General features: G+C 41.5%; 1 protein-coding gene and 1 pseudogene across 4 annotated transcripts in view; one reads left to right on the top strand and one right to left on the bottom strand.

Moving 5' to 3' along the window:
* Positions 1–943: 943 nt before the first annotated feature.
* TAF4B (TATA-box binding protein associated factor 4b) overlaps positions 944–16229 on the top strand; it is a 159935-nt gene continuing 144649 nt past the window's right edge. For 3 of the 4 annotated variants that reach the window (XM_032293146.1, XM_032293145.1, XM_032293143.1), the window contains exon 1: positions 944–2270. In XM_032293146.1, the coding sequence (XP_032149037.1) occupies positions 1931–2270 (340 nt within the window). In that variant the 5' untranslated portion in view covers positions 944–1930. The remainder of the gene's footprint in view (positions 2271–16229) is intronic. The other variant, XM_032293144.1, reaches the window with a different exon arrangement.
* LOC116561391 lies at positions 10046–10510 on the bottom strand (annotated as a pseudogene).

The raw sequence follows: 16229 nt of genomic DNA, 5'->3' as shown, positions 1-16229 counted from the left end.
CTTTTCACCTTTTTTTTTTTTTTTTTTGAGACAGAGTCTCACACGTGGGCTGGCATGATCGCAGCTCACTGCAAACTCCACCTCCCGAGTTCAAGGCTGTCTCAGCCTCCGGAGTAGCCAGGATTACTGGCGCCCTGACTCCACGCCTGGCTAATTTTTTGTATTTTTAGGAGAGACAGGTTTTCACTATGATTGGCCAGGTTGGTCTCGAACCTTGTGGTCTGGCTTGCCTTGGCTTCCCAAAGTGCTGGCATTACAGGCGTGAGCCACAGCGCCTGCCCTCTAATCACCTTTCAAAGGCCTCACCTTCTAATACCATCAACTTCTGTTTTAGGATTTTGATACTCGGTTGGGGGTATAATCCCAGCACTTTGGGAGGCCCAGACAGGAGCTCAGGAATTGGAGACCAGCCGGGACAAAATAAGGAGACCCCGTTTTTGCTGGGCACAGTGGCGCTTCCCTGCAGTCCCAACTACTCGGGAGTCTGAGGTAGGCAGGTAGGAGGATCACTTGAGCCCAGGAGGTGGAGGCTGCAATAAGCCAATGGTGCCACTGCACTCCAGCCTGGGTGACAGAGTTAGACCCTGTCTCCAAAACAAAACAAACACAACATTCATATCATAGCATCTGCCTACTTGGAAAATTTCTTTTCAGTGCGATATTGGTTCCTACAAACATACAGTTTCATGACATTAGCTCGAAATTAAGGCATCTTCTTAGCATTACAAAGAGGAAAGTTTTTTCATGTTTATTCACTCAACGCCTTTTATTTATCCATATAATATCTACGATCGCACTTAATACCTAGAATTAAGTGCTAGAATCTAATTATATAGGAATCAGAAGACATTAAGTTTTGAAGAGGCATACAAACAATTTTAATGTTTAGAGATGATAGAGACATCTACAGCAGCACCAAAGAAGAAAAAATTTTCCATTTAAGATTTCCATTTAAATATGAAAATAGGCACATCTCACAGACTATAAAACTATACACCATTTTTATTTTTACAATGTCAATTCTAATGCTAATTTTAGCAATGCTTCAGTGTATAGACAGCAGAGAAAAACACTGAAAATGCGTGATTGAATTATTTTTGAGTCACTCTTCTCCGAAATCGGTCCTCCTCATTTTCTCCTTTAAAAATAGAATCCTGGAGACAGTCTAGTCCTGGCTTTTCGAGGAACACACAACGGGGGTCACCAGGAGAGGAACACAAATACCGCAGTTTTCCAAGTGCAGCTTGCCCCAACCTCCCACGTGATAGGTTTCTGGCATCGCCCCTCCTTGCTGGCGATTCTGGGGAAGGTTCTAACGCGCTCCGGGGCCGTCCCCAGTGACGTCACGGGCGCGGCTCCGCTCCTTGGCCAATCACGCGGCCGGATCCCGGGGAAACCCAGGGCGGCGGCGGCGGCCTGGGCGCGTGCGCGAGGCCTCCGCGTGGCTATATAAACATGGCTGGCGTGGCAGCGCGACGGGGCCGTACTAAGCGCGCGTAGGGGGCTGTGGGCGCTCTGGGTTCGTAGTTTTGAAATTTCTGGCGGGGGAGCCGCTCCGCAGTTAGGCTCGAGGTGCGAGCGACGACCTTTTGGGAGCCGCAAGTCCAGGCTCCCCCGCAGCGGGACCCCAGCCTGAGGCGCCGGGCTGAGGCGGCGCACGTGTGAGCGCCGCTGAGGAAGCTGCGAGAGGCCGGGCGGGTGTCGCTCCAGGGGCACTCCAGGCTAGCGCGGGCGGGTGGAAGGTCCTGGACGCGCGTGTCCTGTCGTGCAGCCGGCGCCCGTCACTGACTTCGCTGCCGCGGCCCCCGCGTCTCTCCCCAGCGATGCTGTGGAGCCCGAACGTTACTGGAGTCGGCTACCGCGCGCCAAGCCTCCCGTCACCTCTGCTCCCGGAACCGCAGCGCCACAGCTGCCGCTGAGCCCCTGGGGGATGCCCGCCGGCCTCACAGATCCCGCCCGCGCCGCTCCCCCGGCTGCTGTGAGCGCCTCGGGGACCGTGACCATGGCCCCGGCTGGGGCGCTGCCGGTGCGGGTGGAGAGCACTCCGGTGGCCCTGGGCGCCGTGACTCAGGCTCCTGTCAGCGTCTGCGTGGAGCCCACGGCGTCCCAGCCCCTGCGGTCGCCCGTGGGGACCCTGGTGACCAAAGTGGCTCCCCTCAGCGCCCCTCCTAAACTCAGCAGCGGCCCTAGGCTGCCTGCTCCTCAGATAGTCGCCGTGAAAGCCCCCAACACCACAATCCAGTTTCCTGCTAATTTGCAGCTTCCTCCAGGTATGTTGATCACCCTTTCCAGCCTCGTCTGTCGGTCCAGCCGGCGGTGACGGGTGACGGGAAACGTCGCAGCCTCGATTGCTCCTAAAAAACTCTGAGCCACGGGAACCTTTCATAATTTTGACTTTGCAGTGAGCGTACAGGAAACAGCTTATTGGGCAGTGATTTGGCTTTACAGTTAACATATTCTTTTTGTGCCATTACTGCATAGTTTTTCTTTTCATGTTTAAGGAAAGAATCTTTTCACCTAAGTGACACAGTAAAAAGCTACATCAGTGTGTTCAGTGGGGCCTTTCAGGTACTGACTCCTAGGTTGGGGAGATAATATAGCTAAAGTTAATTTCCATGTAGATGAAGGACCGGTTTATACCATGGATTTCCATAAGCTTAGATTATGATGTAGAATAGCGTTTTACTTATTTGTTAATTAATTATGAATGAATGAATGAACGAATGAAGTATGGTGATTTCGCTGTGTCGCGCAGGCTGGATTGCAGTGACGCGATCACGGCTCACTGGAACCTCGAACTCCTGGGCTCAGTCGATCCTCCCTCCTTGGCCTCCCAAAGTGCTGGGATTACAGGCCAGTGCCTGGCCTACTAGTGAAGTACTTGTGTATTAAAACTGGAAGAGATTTTTAAATTCAAGCAAATCAGAATAGGTTTACTGCTTTCTAGTATCGAGTACGAATAATGCTGCTCTGCACAATCTTTAAATGTCTTACGATTGTAACTTTCAATTAGCAGAATCCCTGACTGGGAGCACGTGCCATAGTTGACAAACAGATCATAGCTGTGCAGTTGTTGTAGTTGCAATTGAAGCAATGTGTGAACGAATGCTAATGAGTCTTTCACTACTTTGTATCCTAGGGCTTTTTGCTCTGTTGGGCTGTATTTCATGATTTACATAAAGGTTTTTGCTTTGTGATAATTTACGTATTGTAAATATGCTGAACGATTTTGGGGTGTTCAGCCTTTCTTTACTGAAAGAAAGTCTCTTGGAATTTGCCTTTTATTAATTTTGCTTAGCAGTGATTGGAACTCTGACCTGCAAAGATGGTAAAAAAGGGGAAGCATTGATTCGAAGAATCTGTGTCTCCTAACAAAATGAAGGGGCCCTTTTTGTATCTAATGTTGTAGTCGTATATGATGTGGACAGATTATGTTTTTCACTTTTTATGAAGTTCTGTCTCAGTTTTATATGGCATACAAGGAGCTGGGCTCAGTGGCTCACGCCTGTAATCCCAGCACTTTGGGAGGCTGAGGCAGGCGGATCACCTGAGGTCAGGAGTTCAACACCAGCCTGGCCAACATGGTGAAACCCTGTCTCTACTACAAATAAAAACAAAATTAGCCAGGTGTGGTGGTGTGCGCCTGTAGTTCCAGCTACTTGAGAGGCTGAGGCAGGAGAATCGCCTGAACCTAGGAGGCAGAGGTTGCAGTGAGCCAAGATTGTGCCACTGTACTCCAGCCTGGGTGACAGAGTGAAACCCTATCTCAAAACACACACACACAAACACAAACAAGGTATGTAAAATTGTTAAGACTGTGTTATGGCAGTGTGTAGCACCAAATACATTATTTGCTAGTTCTAAATTGTTATTCTGAATATATGTTTATAAAGTAGTTCTGAATGTGTTAGAATGAACTCCCCTTAATTTGTTAAACTATAAATCCTGTTTAGTCACTGAAATTTGTTTGTAGTCAAAAAAAAAAAAGTATTAAGAAAGAACTGTCCGACAGGCTGAGGCATGAGAATTGCTTGAACTGGGAGGTGGAGGTTGCAGTAAGCCAAGAGATCGTGCCACTGCACTCCAGCCTGGGTGACAGAGCAAGACTCTGTCCCTCCCCAACCCTCCCCCACACCCCCAAAGAAAGAACTGTCAAGAGTGAAAACTTGCTGGTAAGTAAGAATGAATCACTTACTGGGGGATTGGGGCCTTACCATGCTAAGCACTTTTAACAATTACTTACATTCTTTTATTTGTTGGTAATAATAAGCAGATAGCAAATAAGGAAAGAGGTCTCTAAGTAAATAATTTGTCCAATGCCAGGCAACTCATAGGTGTCAGGGGGAGTTTTAGTTCAGGTCTGTTTAACTCTATTCTTTCCATAAAGCTATGTTTGTTTTTTTTTTTAACTTGTATGTGTACGGCATGCCTCATTGAGTGTCAGTACTGAAAGGTGATTCAGATATACCAAGGAAACAAAACTGAAACTTGGCAGAGTTAAACAGTAGCAAACTAAGACCATAGCCTAAGTATGTTCATAGCGCTGTATTAAAACATTGCATGCTGTTTATCTCTGAGAAACCCCTACAAAAGAGAGAGAAAAGATAATTTTTCCTTAGGAGTTGGTCATGATAGAGGAGGTGGGGATTTGCTTTTGGGAATTTCTGCTGATGTGTGGCAGAAGGGGATACTAACTATGTCTGTGCTCTTTTTGGGCAGAATAAGATAATAATAGTTGAAGAATGAAATGGAAACACTGATTAAAGTAACTTTTTAAAAAAGGTTATGAATCTTGTACTATTTCTTTTCTTTTTTTTTTTATTTTTCCTTCCTGAGGCAGAGTGTCACTCTCTTCCCTAGGCTGGAGTGCAATGGCACAATCTCAGCTCACTGCAACCTCCGCTTCCTGGGTTCAAGCAATTCTCCAGCCTCAGCCTCCTGAGTAGCTGGGATTACTTGCACAGGCCACCACGCCCAGCTAATTTTTGCATTTTTAGTAGAGACAGGGTTTCATCATGTTGGCCAGGCTGGTCTCAAACACGTGACCTCAAGTGATCTGCCCACCTCAGCCTCCCAAAGTGCTGGGATTACAGGCGTGAGCCATCGCACCAGCCTGGATTTTGTACTATTTCATTTGCATACCAGGAATTAGCACTTGATTACACATGGGTGCTTAAATTATATTAAGTTCTTAAAATTATCAGTTCTTAATTTTCTAAGATAATGAATACTTTTAAGTATTTGAGTCTCTTTACTTCAGCGTTTCATCTGTGAACAGAACTAGTTTTTATATATATATATATATATATATATATCTCCACAGGTCTTTCTAGGGAGCAGGAGCTGGCAATAAAAAGTATGTGCAAGAGGGCATTTAAGGAAATATTAATGAAAGGTTTTCGGTAATTTCTTCAGTCTTCTCTTTTGTGAACATGTGGGATTTTAGGCTGAACCGTAGTTCTTTTTCTTTTTGATATTCTTCATCTTGCCTATCACTTGTTTGAGAATACTAAGCGAGGACTTGATTACTACTTTTAGGTCATAAACTGGGATAAATTCTGCATGACAGTCATACTGTAAGTGTGAAAGTTACTTATGAAGCAGTGAGGTGCCTTTTCATCAGCCTGTCTTCATGCTGAGACAGGGCATAGAATTTGCATCTCCTTTTTTAACTTCTTGATCTAGTCCTTGGATAAATTCTTTGTTTCCACTCTGGCTTTATCAAAGGGATACAGTGTACATGATCATCACCTCTACAGTTGTCACAGTGCTGCTGGGTTTTGTGAAATGAGGGGTATTCTCTTCAGTGTTCACCATATACCATCCACTGTTTGATTTTCAGACCGTAAAGTCAGGGTAAAGTGATAGTGGCAATGGTGTTATTCTGTCAGCAGTCAGCCCTCAGGAGAAGGTGCTGGTGCTCGGCTCCTGCTACCCTTCCTCAAGGCGAGCTTAGGTTCTCCAGTTAAGTGCTTCCATTTGGGTGCTGTGCTTTCACCCTCATAGTACTCTCATACTTTGTTTTCTTTTTGATTACAAGGTCTACAGAGGCAGGGACTCTATGTCACTATTATTCTCAGTGCCTAGTAAGTTGCTTGGCACAGAGAAGGCACTTAAGTATTTGAATGTATGTATATATGGAGAGAGTAGGGGGCAGTAGGGCTGCAGCCCCTAAGAAATTCTGAGGGCCATCACACATATCAGTGTGTTGAGTTTTGATTTCTTTGCTTATTCTACTTACAAAAGCAGTATATATTCATGTGAAAAAAATCACTAAAATGTAATTTCCAATTCAAAGTATTATTATTAACAATCTTATTGTGGTATGTTTTTTTTGCTTGTTTTGGTTTTTTTGGAGACAGAGTCTCAGTCAGTTGTCCAGATTAGAGTAGAGTGGCACAATCTCAGCTCACAGCAACCTCTGCCTCCTGGGTTCAAGCAATTCTCACGTCTCAGCCTCGCGAGTAGCTGGGATTACAGGTGTGTGCCACCACACCAGGCTAATTTTTTTTTGTCTTTTTAGTAGAGACAGGGTTTTGCTGTGTTGGCCAGGCTGGTCTTTGAACTCCTGGCCTCAAGTGATCTGCCGACCTCGGCCTCCCAAAGTGCTGTGACTACAGGCGTGAGCCACTGTGTCTGGCCTATTGTGTCTTTTACGTGTTAGCACCTATAACTGCCTCATTTTTTCAACTGCTTAATCGTCCATTTTATTAACATAACTGTTTTTTGACCACTTGCTTATTCGCAGGCATTGATAACTGTTTGCACTATTTTCTGCTGTTACAAATGATCCTGTGATAAATATCTTTGCGTGTATATTTTTGTGTGGTTTTGGAAACATGGATTTTTATAGGATAAACTGCTAGAAGTGGAATTGTTAGTTCAAATGGTAATATTTCAGTAGGCATTGCTAAATTTTACTCCCCAAATACTGTTTAAATACATAGTCAACAGTATTAATACATAATTTTAGAAAACTACCCATGGAATCCAAGAAGTCATTTTTCAGACATTAATTAATGATAGTATATGAGTCTCGTAATTGTGGGGGCAGGTAGGATTTGAATATAGAGGAATGTAGGCTGGTTGATAATACTAGTGTATGGGTTTGTTACTTACTGAATGACTACAGCTAAGAAAGCTCTTGTTAGCTTGAAGTCAGCTAGGTATATGATACATAGTTGCCTGGAAGCTGCAGACCAAGACCATAGAATAAGGCCTAGATGATATACCAGTCAAGTTTGTAGATAATGTGGAGGGCTAGCTTTTTATGGACTGTAATGGAGTGAAAACATAGGACAGACATTGATCCTGGAGTTTGAATCCCAGCTGTACCACTTGATAGCTTTGTAATCTTGGGCAAGACATTAATCTCATTCTTAATGTCAGTCATATTGTCTCTAAAATATGGCTAATACTTTCTTAAAAATATCATAAGGGTTAAATAAGTATACAGGGTCTGCATATCACAGAACTCTGGGAAACACCATTTATGTGGAATACAATGTTATACAGCAGAAATGTCATGAGTATTTAAGGTTCTTATGCAGCATTTGGTGATAGGTACTCTGGTTGCTGTTTAGCTAATATGTATTAGCACCTACCAAATTTTCAGCAGTCTAAAAGTATGAGTCTTTAAATTATCTCAGTGCATATCTATCCCCATTTTTTGAATTTGAAAAATGATGCTTATTGTAGAAAATTTGGAAAACAGAAAAATTGCACAAAAATATTAACCTCCTCCCAAAGTTTTCAGTGTATTTTAAAAATCTTTTTTTTTTTTTTTTTTTTTTTTTTTTATTGTGGCAGGGCTGGGTGTGGTGCTCACCCACCCAGCCCTGCAATCCCAGCACTTTGGGAGGGCGAGGCAGGCAGATCACTTGTGGTCAGGAGTTTGAGACCAGCCTCAACAACACAGCAAAAGTATAAAAACTAGCAGGGCGTGGTGGCACATACCTGTAATCACAGGTATTTGGGAGGCTGAGGCCCGAGAATCACTTGAGCCCAAACATATGCAGTGAGCCAAGATCGTGCCACTGCACTCCAGCCTGGGCAACAGAATAAGACTTGTCTCAAAACAAAAAAATTGAGACAGGGTCTTGCTCTGTCACCCAGGCTGGAGTGCATTAGTGCAATCAGGGCTCACTTCAGCCTGACCTCCCTAGCATAAGCAATTTTCCCACCTCATCCTACCGAGTAGCCGGGGCTACAGGTGTGCATCACTATGCCCAGCTAATTTTTTTTTTGGTGGGGTCGAGGGATAAATTTTGGATCTCACTATGTTCCCAGGCTAGCCTTGAACTCTCCTGGGCTCAAGCGATCTTCCTGCCTTGTCCTCCTCCCAAAGTGCTGGGATTACATGTGCGGGCCACTGCGCCTAGCCCCTAATCTCCTTTTTTTTTTTTTTTTTTTTTGAGACAGAGTTTTGCTTTGTCGCCAGGCGCCAGGCTGGAGTGCAGTGGTGCGATCTCGGCTCACTGTAACCTCAGCCTGCCGGGTTCAAGCAATTCTCCTGCCTCAGCCTCCTGAGTAGCTGGGATTACAGGTGCGTGCCACCATGCCCAGCTAATTTTTGTATTTTTTCAGTAAAGACAGGGTTTCATCATGTTGGCCAGGATGGTCTTGATCTCTTGACCTCGTGATCTGCCTGCCTCGGCCTTCCAAAGTGCTGGGGTTACAGGTGTGAGCCACTGCGCCTGGCCTAATCTCCTTTTTTAATGTCATCTACACTGAGGTAAAATTTTTGTTATTAAAAAAAGAGAAACCTGGCTGGGCATCGTGGCTCACGCCTCTAATCTCAGCACTTTGGGAGGCCAAGACAGGTGTCTTGAGGCTAGGAGTTTGAGACCAGCCTGGCCAACATGACAAAACCCTGTCTCTACTAAAAATATTAAAAAAAAAAAAAAAAAAAAAAGATCAGCCAGGTGTTGTGGTGCGCGCCTGAAGTCTGAGCCACTTGGGAGGCTGAGGCATGAGAATTGCTTGAACCCAGGAGGCGGAGGTTGTGGTGAGCCAAGATTGCACCACTGCACTCCAGCCTGGGCGACCAAGCAAGACTCTCTCTCTCAAAAAAAAGATCTCCTTTGCAGTGAAGTGAATGTTGAAATGTTTGATAAAGGTGTAGGGCCAATGAAATTAAGATATAGAGATAGAGCATTTCACTCCCAAAAGCTTTTTGTTTATTTGGAAAAAGTATGCATACCTTCTCTAGTTTTACATAATTGGGATTCTGTGATATCACTTTTATATCCTGTTTTCACTTGCCATTATATAGTGACAATGTTCTGTATTATGAATTCAACACTTTAATTTTCTTTTTCTTTTTTTTTTTTTTTTGAGACAGTCTCATTCTGTCGCCCAGGCCGGAGTGTAATGGCGTGACCTTGGTTCACTACAACTTCTGCCTCTGTGGTTCAAGCAATTATGCCCCAGCCTCTCTAGTACTGGGATTACAGGTACATGCCACCATACCTGGCTAATTTTTGTATTTTTTCAGTAAAGACAGGGTTTCACCATGTTGGCCAGGCTGGTCTCAAACCCCTGGCCTTATGTGATCTGCCTGCCTTGGCCTCCCAAAGTGTCGGGATTATAGGCATGAGCCACTGTACCTGGTCAGTTTTTTTTTTGAGATAGGGTCTCACTCTGTCCCTCAGGCTGGAGTGTAGTGAATCGAACATGGCTCACTGCAGCCTTGAGCTCTTTTTTTTTTTTTAGATTATAAAAACTTCTTCTTTAATCAAGGTTTAAAACATGAACAGATTTCTTGAATAAAATGGAAAGTTTCCAGTACGCTGAAACATAAATCCACAAGTCACCATACATACAACACCCGGCAGAAAAAAACAAAAACAAGTTTACACGATCTCTGTAACAGCCATGGTCTTAATCTCAGATGCTTCTTCCATCTGCCAAGTGTGTTCTGGATGCACAGCACACTGTGGCTTCTGGGGTCACACTCAGCTGAGGCTGTAGGTCCACAGAGCACTCATCAGGCTGGGCTATGTGGTGGTGGCTCTACTCAAGAAGCAAAGCAGTTACCAGCACATTCAAACAGTGTATTGAACATCTTTTAAATGTCAAAGTGAGAAACAAGAAGGCAACACAATAATGTCATCAGAAAGATGTTAGGAAGTAAGGACAGCTGTGTAAAACTTTTGGCTGAAAAGCGGCTTGCCAGCTTTATTTCTTTGGCTTCTTGGGTAGTGGGTGCCGGAACAGTAAGATGTGAGGTTCTGGTTCATGGATCATATAATGGACCCAACCCTGACTCTGTTGAACGCCAAGATTTCTCCATTCAGATTCAGACATCAAATGGGTTTTAGGGACCAGCTTGGCTATGTCCTTGGGCAGCATTACATGCCAATACTCAAACTCCTCATCATTGTATTTGTTCGAATAGTAAATTTGTTTGTACGACATGATCGCTCCATCTGCTAGCCTTCAGCCCTGTGCCGCCAACCTCCAAGCAACTCCCAGCAGCACCAGCCTTGAACTCTTAAGCTCAAGTGATCCTCCCGCCTCAGCCTCCCAAGTAGCTGGGACCACAGGCAGGCGCTACCAGGCTTGCCTAATTATAAAAATTTTTGTAGAGATGGGATTTCGACATTTTGCCCAGGCTGGTTTGGAACTCATGAGCCGAAGCGATCCACCCACCTCAGCCTCTCTAAGTACTGGGATTACCAATGTGATCAGTGCTATCTATATCTTGGATTCTATGCTAAGTGCCATAAATCCAATAGTAAATAGGGTAGATACTCTGTGGGTATAGTTTTTCTCTAACTTATTTTTGTAAAATAATACAAGGCATATAAAAAAATCCAACAAATATGGAAAGTGAAAAGAAGAAAGTAAAAATCACCTGAAATCTAACAACCTATTGTTAAAAAATAAAATTTAATAGAGGTAAAAACAGGCCAAATTTTGGCAAATCAGCTGTGTAAATGGAGGATAGGGCAATTCTTGATTGCTTTAATTTTTTCTTTTATTTACTCAATTCAGGAAATGAGGGAAATTTAAGTGACTCTAAGCTCTTAGTAAGGAAAACTGTGACATGAAAAATGGAAGAAATTTGGCCATTAGTGCCTGAGGAAGGAAACAGCTTAGCATATGTTAGCCACATCTTAAGTGTTTACAGTTTTAGGGAAATGAAAGTGGGCTTGTTTTGTGTGGTTGTGCAGAAGGTACCCTTGCATCTCAGGATATTAATGGGAGGCACGTTTGGTCCCATATTAAGGAAGGACTTAAATTCCTGGTCTGCTTGTGAAAGAGTAACACAAACAAATCTCCATTTTCCTAAACCTGGACTATTTGAAAAGAGGCTAAAAGCTGACTAGTGAGGCATTTTGTATATGTATTAAATTGTAACAGATAAATTCTAGAGTCTATAAGGATCTTAGATTTGTAAGAATCTGCTATTCTTTTAGGGACAGTATTTACAAATGATATGAGTGTGGATAAATCGGAGAACCTCCATTCAGAGCAGCTTGACACCAAGAAATTGGCCTGTTGGGATGTAGCAGTTCACCAGGCTGAAGGGTAGGGTATGTAAATCATGTACCAGCTAGAGAGTAGACACTGGACCATGTTACACCTTAATATCTTAATATTTATTTATAGAGGAAAGGTGCTGTGTAACCTAATATATGATAACATCCTGTCAACATGCCTATAGAATAAATAGGCCATTCTTTTATGATTGGGAAAAGTGAGTCTCAAATATTTATCAGGATTGGATTAAGAGACTTTGTTACTGGTCTTCAGAGAAGAGACTAACATTCAGTTTCCCTTTGTTTTTAAGTGCTCTCTACCATATTACTGCTTCTCATTGGAATTGGGCCTTTGAGATAAATAATTGATTATGGTTGCAAAAGGAGTGTTTTGCATCTTCAAAACACTTTGGTTTGAAGATGAGCTGGTTATTTTATTCTCAACATTGTCTTTCTAAAGCTATTCTAATATCGTCTCCTAGGGATATTTCGAGTACTTAGTTGAAGAAAAGTTTGAATTGTGGACCTCTTGGCATTAATAGCTACGTGCTCAAAAATTCAAAAATCCTCTTATATATTGCCTCATTTGGTTCCTTTAACAATCCAGTGAGGTAGGTCTCAGGTTTACCTGTCCACGAACATGGATATCTTTCCATTTATTTAGATCTTTTAAAATTACTTTCAACGTATGTGTTTCAACGTGCTTTTTACGTGTTGAAAGTAAAGTATGAAGACATTTTGTAGTTTTCATAGTGTTAGTTTTATACTTTATTAAATTTATTCTTAAAGTGTAGTATTCTCTTTGATGCTATTGTGAATAGAATTATTTTCTTAATTTCATTTATGGTTATTCATTGCAAGTGTATAAAAATACAGGCGCATGCCTGTAATCCCAGCTACTCAGAAGGCTGAGGCAGGAGAATTGCCTGAACCCAGGACGCGGAGGTTGCGGTGAGCCGAGATTGCGCCATTGCACTCCAGCCTGGGTAACAAGAGTGAAACTCCGTCTCAAAAAAAAAAAAAAATACAGCTCATTATTGAATATTGATCTTGTATCCTGCTACATTGCTAAATTGATTAATTCCAGTAGTTTTTTTGTTTTGTTTTGTTTTGAGACTGAGTTTTGCTCTTGTTGCCCAGGCTAGAGTGCAATGGCGTGATCTCGGCTCACTGCAACCTCTGCCTCCTGGGTTCAAGTGATTCTCCTGTCTCAGCCTCCCCAGTAGCTGGGATTACAGGCATGTGCCATCATGCCCAGCTAATTTTCTATTTTTAGTAGAGACGAGATTTCTCCATGTTGGTCAGGCTGGTCTTGAACTTCCAACCTCAAGTGATCCGCCCACCTCGGCCTCCCAAAGTTCTAGGATTACAGGTGTGACCCACCGCACCTGGCCAGTTTTTTAGAGGGTTCATTAAGATTTTCCATAGATAGTAGTTTCTGTTTCCTTATCTAAAGGTTTCATTCACCCATGGTCAACTGCCTTCAAAACTATTAAGGGGAAAATTCCAGAAATAAACAGTTTGTTTTAAATTGTGTGCCATTCTGAGTATCGTGATGAAACCTGTCTCCATCTAACTACATCCTGCCTGAAATGGGAATCATCCCTTTGTCCAGTGTATCAATGCTCTATACACTTACCTGCCTGTCAGTCATTTAGTAGCCCTCTTGACTGTTATAGTACCCAGTATTATGGTGCTTGTGTTCCGGTGACTCTGTTTTAATTAAGAAGGTCCCCAAAGCACAAAGAGTGGTGATGCTGGTGACATATTTTTTATCATTACTTTATTATTATTTATTGTTGCTAATATCTTTCTGTGCCTAATTTATAATTTAAACTTTATCATAGGTATGTATGTATAGGAAAAACATAATATTTAGGGTTCAGTACTGTCTGTGGTTTTAGGCATCCACTGAGATCCTGGAACCTTATGAGCTCATGCCATCTATAAATAGTTTTACTCCTTCCCTTCTGATTTGGATGCCTTTTATTTCATTTTCTTGCCCAATTACCCTTGCTGGAACTCTGAGTATAATCTTGGATAGACGTAGTGATTGTAGGCACCCTTGTCTTATTCCTCATCTTAGATATCCTTGTCTTATTCCTGATCTTAGGGAGAAATTCAGACTTTCACCATAAGTATGATGTTATCTGTGGGTCTTTTTAAATCCGTTTATCAGGTTGAGGAAATTTCTGTTTCTCTTTTTTTGAGTCTTTTTATCTGAAACAAGGGCATGTTGAATTTTATCAAATGCTTGTTTTGCATCCATTGAGATGATCATGTGCTTTTTGTCTTTCATTCTATTGATAGGGTGTTTTACACCAGTTAATGTTGGAGGTGAATGAAAATGAAGACACAACATACCAAAATCTATGTGATGCAACTAAAGCAATATTTAGAGAAAAATGTACAGCTATACATGCTTATTTTAAAAAGGAAGAAATATCTCAAATCACTAACAACCTTGCATTCTTGAGATAACTGTCACTTGTTCGTGGTATATAATGCGTATAAAATACTGCTGGATTCAGTTTGCTAGTACTTGGTTGAGAATTTTTGTCTATATCCATAGGGATATGGGCCTGTGGTTTTCTTGTGATGTCCTTGTCTGTTTTTGGTATCGTTAATACTAAACCTTATGAAATAAGTTGAGACATGCTCCCACCCTTTTTTGTTTTTCGGAACACTTTTTGAAGGAATAACATTAAATTTTCTTTTCAATATTTGGTAGAATTGACCAGTGAAGTCATCTGGATGTGGGCTTTTCTTAGATACCCTTGATTCAATATCTTCATTTGTTAGAGGCCTATTCAGGTTGTCTGTTTTTTCTTGAGTCAGCTTCAGTAGTTTATGTGTTTCTAGAAATTTGTTTCATCTAAATTATCTAATTTATTAGTTTACAGTTGTTTATAGTCTTCCCTTATAATCCTTATTTCTATAATCCTTTTGCCTCCCTCTTACTCCTGATTTTATTTTGTTAATTAATTAATTTTTTTGAGACGGAGTTTCACTCTGTTGCCCACAGGCTGGAGTGCAGTGGCGCAATCTTAGCTCACGGCAACATCTGCCTCCCTAGTTCAAGTGATTCTTCTGCCTCCGCCTTCTGAGCGCCACCATGCCTGGTTGATGTTTTTGTATTTTTAGTAGAGACGGGGCCATGCTGGTCAGGCTAGTCTCAAGCTCCTGACCTCAAATGATCTGCCAGCCTTGGCCTCCCAAAGCGCTGGTACTACAGGCGCGAGCCACAATGCTCGGGCCTCCTGATTTTAATAGTTTGAGTCTTTTATTTGTTTGCAGTCATTCTAGGTAAAAGTTTGTCAGTTTTGTTTATGCTTTTTAAAGAACCAGCTTTTGGTTTTGTGTAGTTTTCTCAGTTGTTTTTCTATTCTCTATTTACCCCTGCTCTAATCTTTATTATTTCTTTTCTTCTGCTTGCTTTATTTAGTTTTTATTTTGCTCTTCTTATTCCAGTATCTTAAGGTGAAAGGTTAGTGATTTGAGATATTCCTTCCTTTTTAAAACAGGCATTTATAGCTGTACATTTTTCTTGAAATACTGCTTTAGTTGCATCACATAGATTTTGGTATGTTGTGTCTTCATTTTCATTCATCTTAAAGTATTTTCTAGTGTCCTTTGTGATTTCTTCATTGACCCACTGGTTACTTAGAAGTGTGTTTAACATGCACATATTTGTGAGTTACCCCACTTTTTTCCTGTCACTGTTTTCTAATTTCATCCCATTGTAGGTGGAGACCATATATTATGTTAGGTTAGTGTAAAAATAATTGTGTTTTTTTGCCATTACTTTAAATGGCAAAAACCGTGATTACTTTTGCACCAGCCTAATATGATTTAAATTTTTTAAAAGTTTATTGAGGTTTGTTTTGTGTCCTAGTATATGGTCTGTCTTGGAGAATGTTTCTCATACACTTAAGAATGCTATTGTTGTTAGGTGAAATACTCCACAGATGTGTGTTAGGTTTAGTTGGTTTATAGTTTTTTTCAAGTGTTTGATTTCCTTGTTTTTCTGTTTCGTTCTATTCATTGAAAGTGGGGTATTGCAGTGTCCAAGCAATTGTTGAATTCGTTTTCCTTTTATTACTTTTCACTTCGTATATTTTAGGCTCTGTGTGTGATATATATATGCTTAAAAATGTTACAGTGTTGATCTGTTATCCCCTTTATCATTATAAAATGCCCTTCTTTATTTCTTTTGTTTAAAGTCTATTTTGATATTAGTATGGCCACTACAGCTTTTTTGTGGTTGCCGTTTGTATGATATCTTTTATTTTCGATTCTTTTGTATCTTTGAGTCTAATGTATGTCTTTTGTAGGCAGCATATAGTTGAATTTTGTTTTTTATTCAGCCCAACATTTTCTGCCTTTTGGTTGGAATATTTCATACATTCACCTTTAATGTTACTATAGTTGGACTTCAGTCTGGACTTTACTTTTGTTTCCTATGTTTCCTTTACTTTTCCTGCTTTGTTTTGTATTAAGCAAATATTTTCTAGCTAACACTTTTAACACTTTTCCTTTGTAATTTTTTCAACATGTTTTGAGTGTTTTTCTTAGAGGTTGCTTTAGGGCTTACAATATTAATCTCATTGGAATCTCCTTCATGTGTACATTAGCTTATTTCAGTGAGACAAAGAAGCCCTTTCTTTTATACAGTTCATTTTCAGCTTTCTCTCTGTGTGTGTGTGTGTGTGTGTGTGTGTGTGTGTGTGTGTGTGTGTGTGT

The sequence above is a fragment of the Sapajus apella genome, unplaced genomic scaffold, assembly GCF_009761245.1.
Source record: "Sapajus apella isolate SASKATOON/1434 unplaced genomic scaffold, GSC_monkey_1.0 scaffold29, whole genome shotgun sequence".
NCBI lineage: Eukaryota > Metazoa > Chordata > Mammalia > Primates > Cebidae > Sapajus > Sapajus apella.
This window is presented reverse-complemented; position numbering and strand designations above follow the sequence as displayed.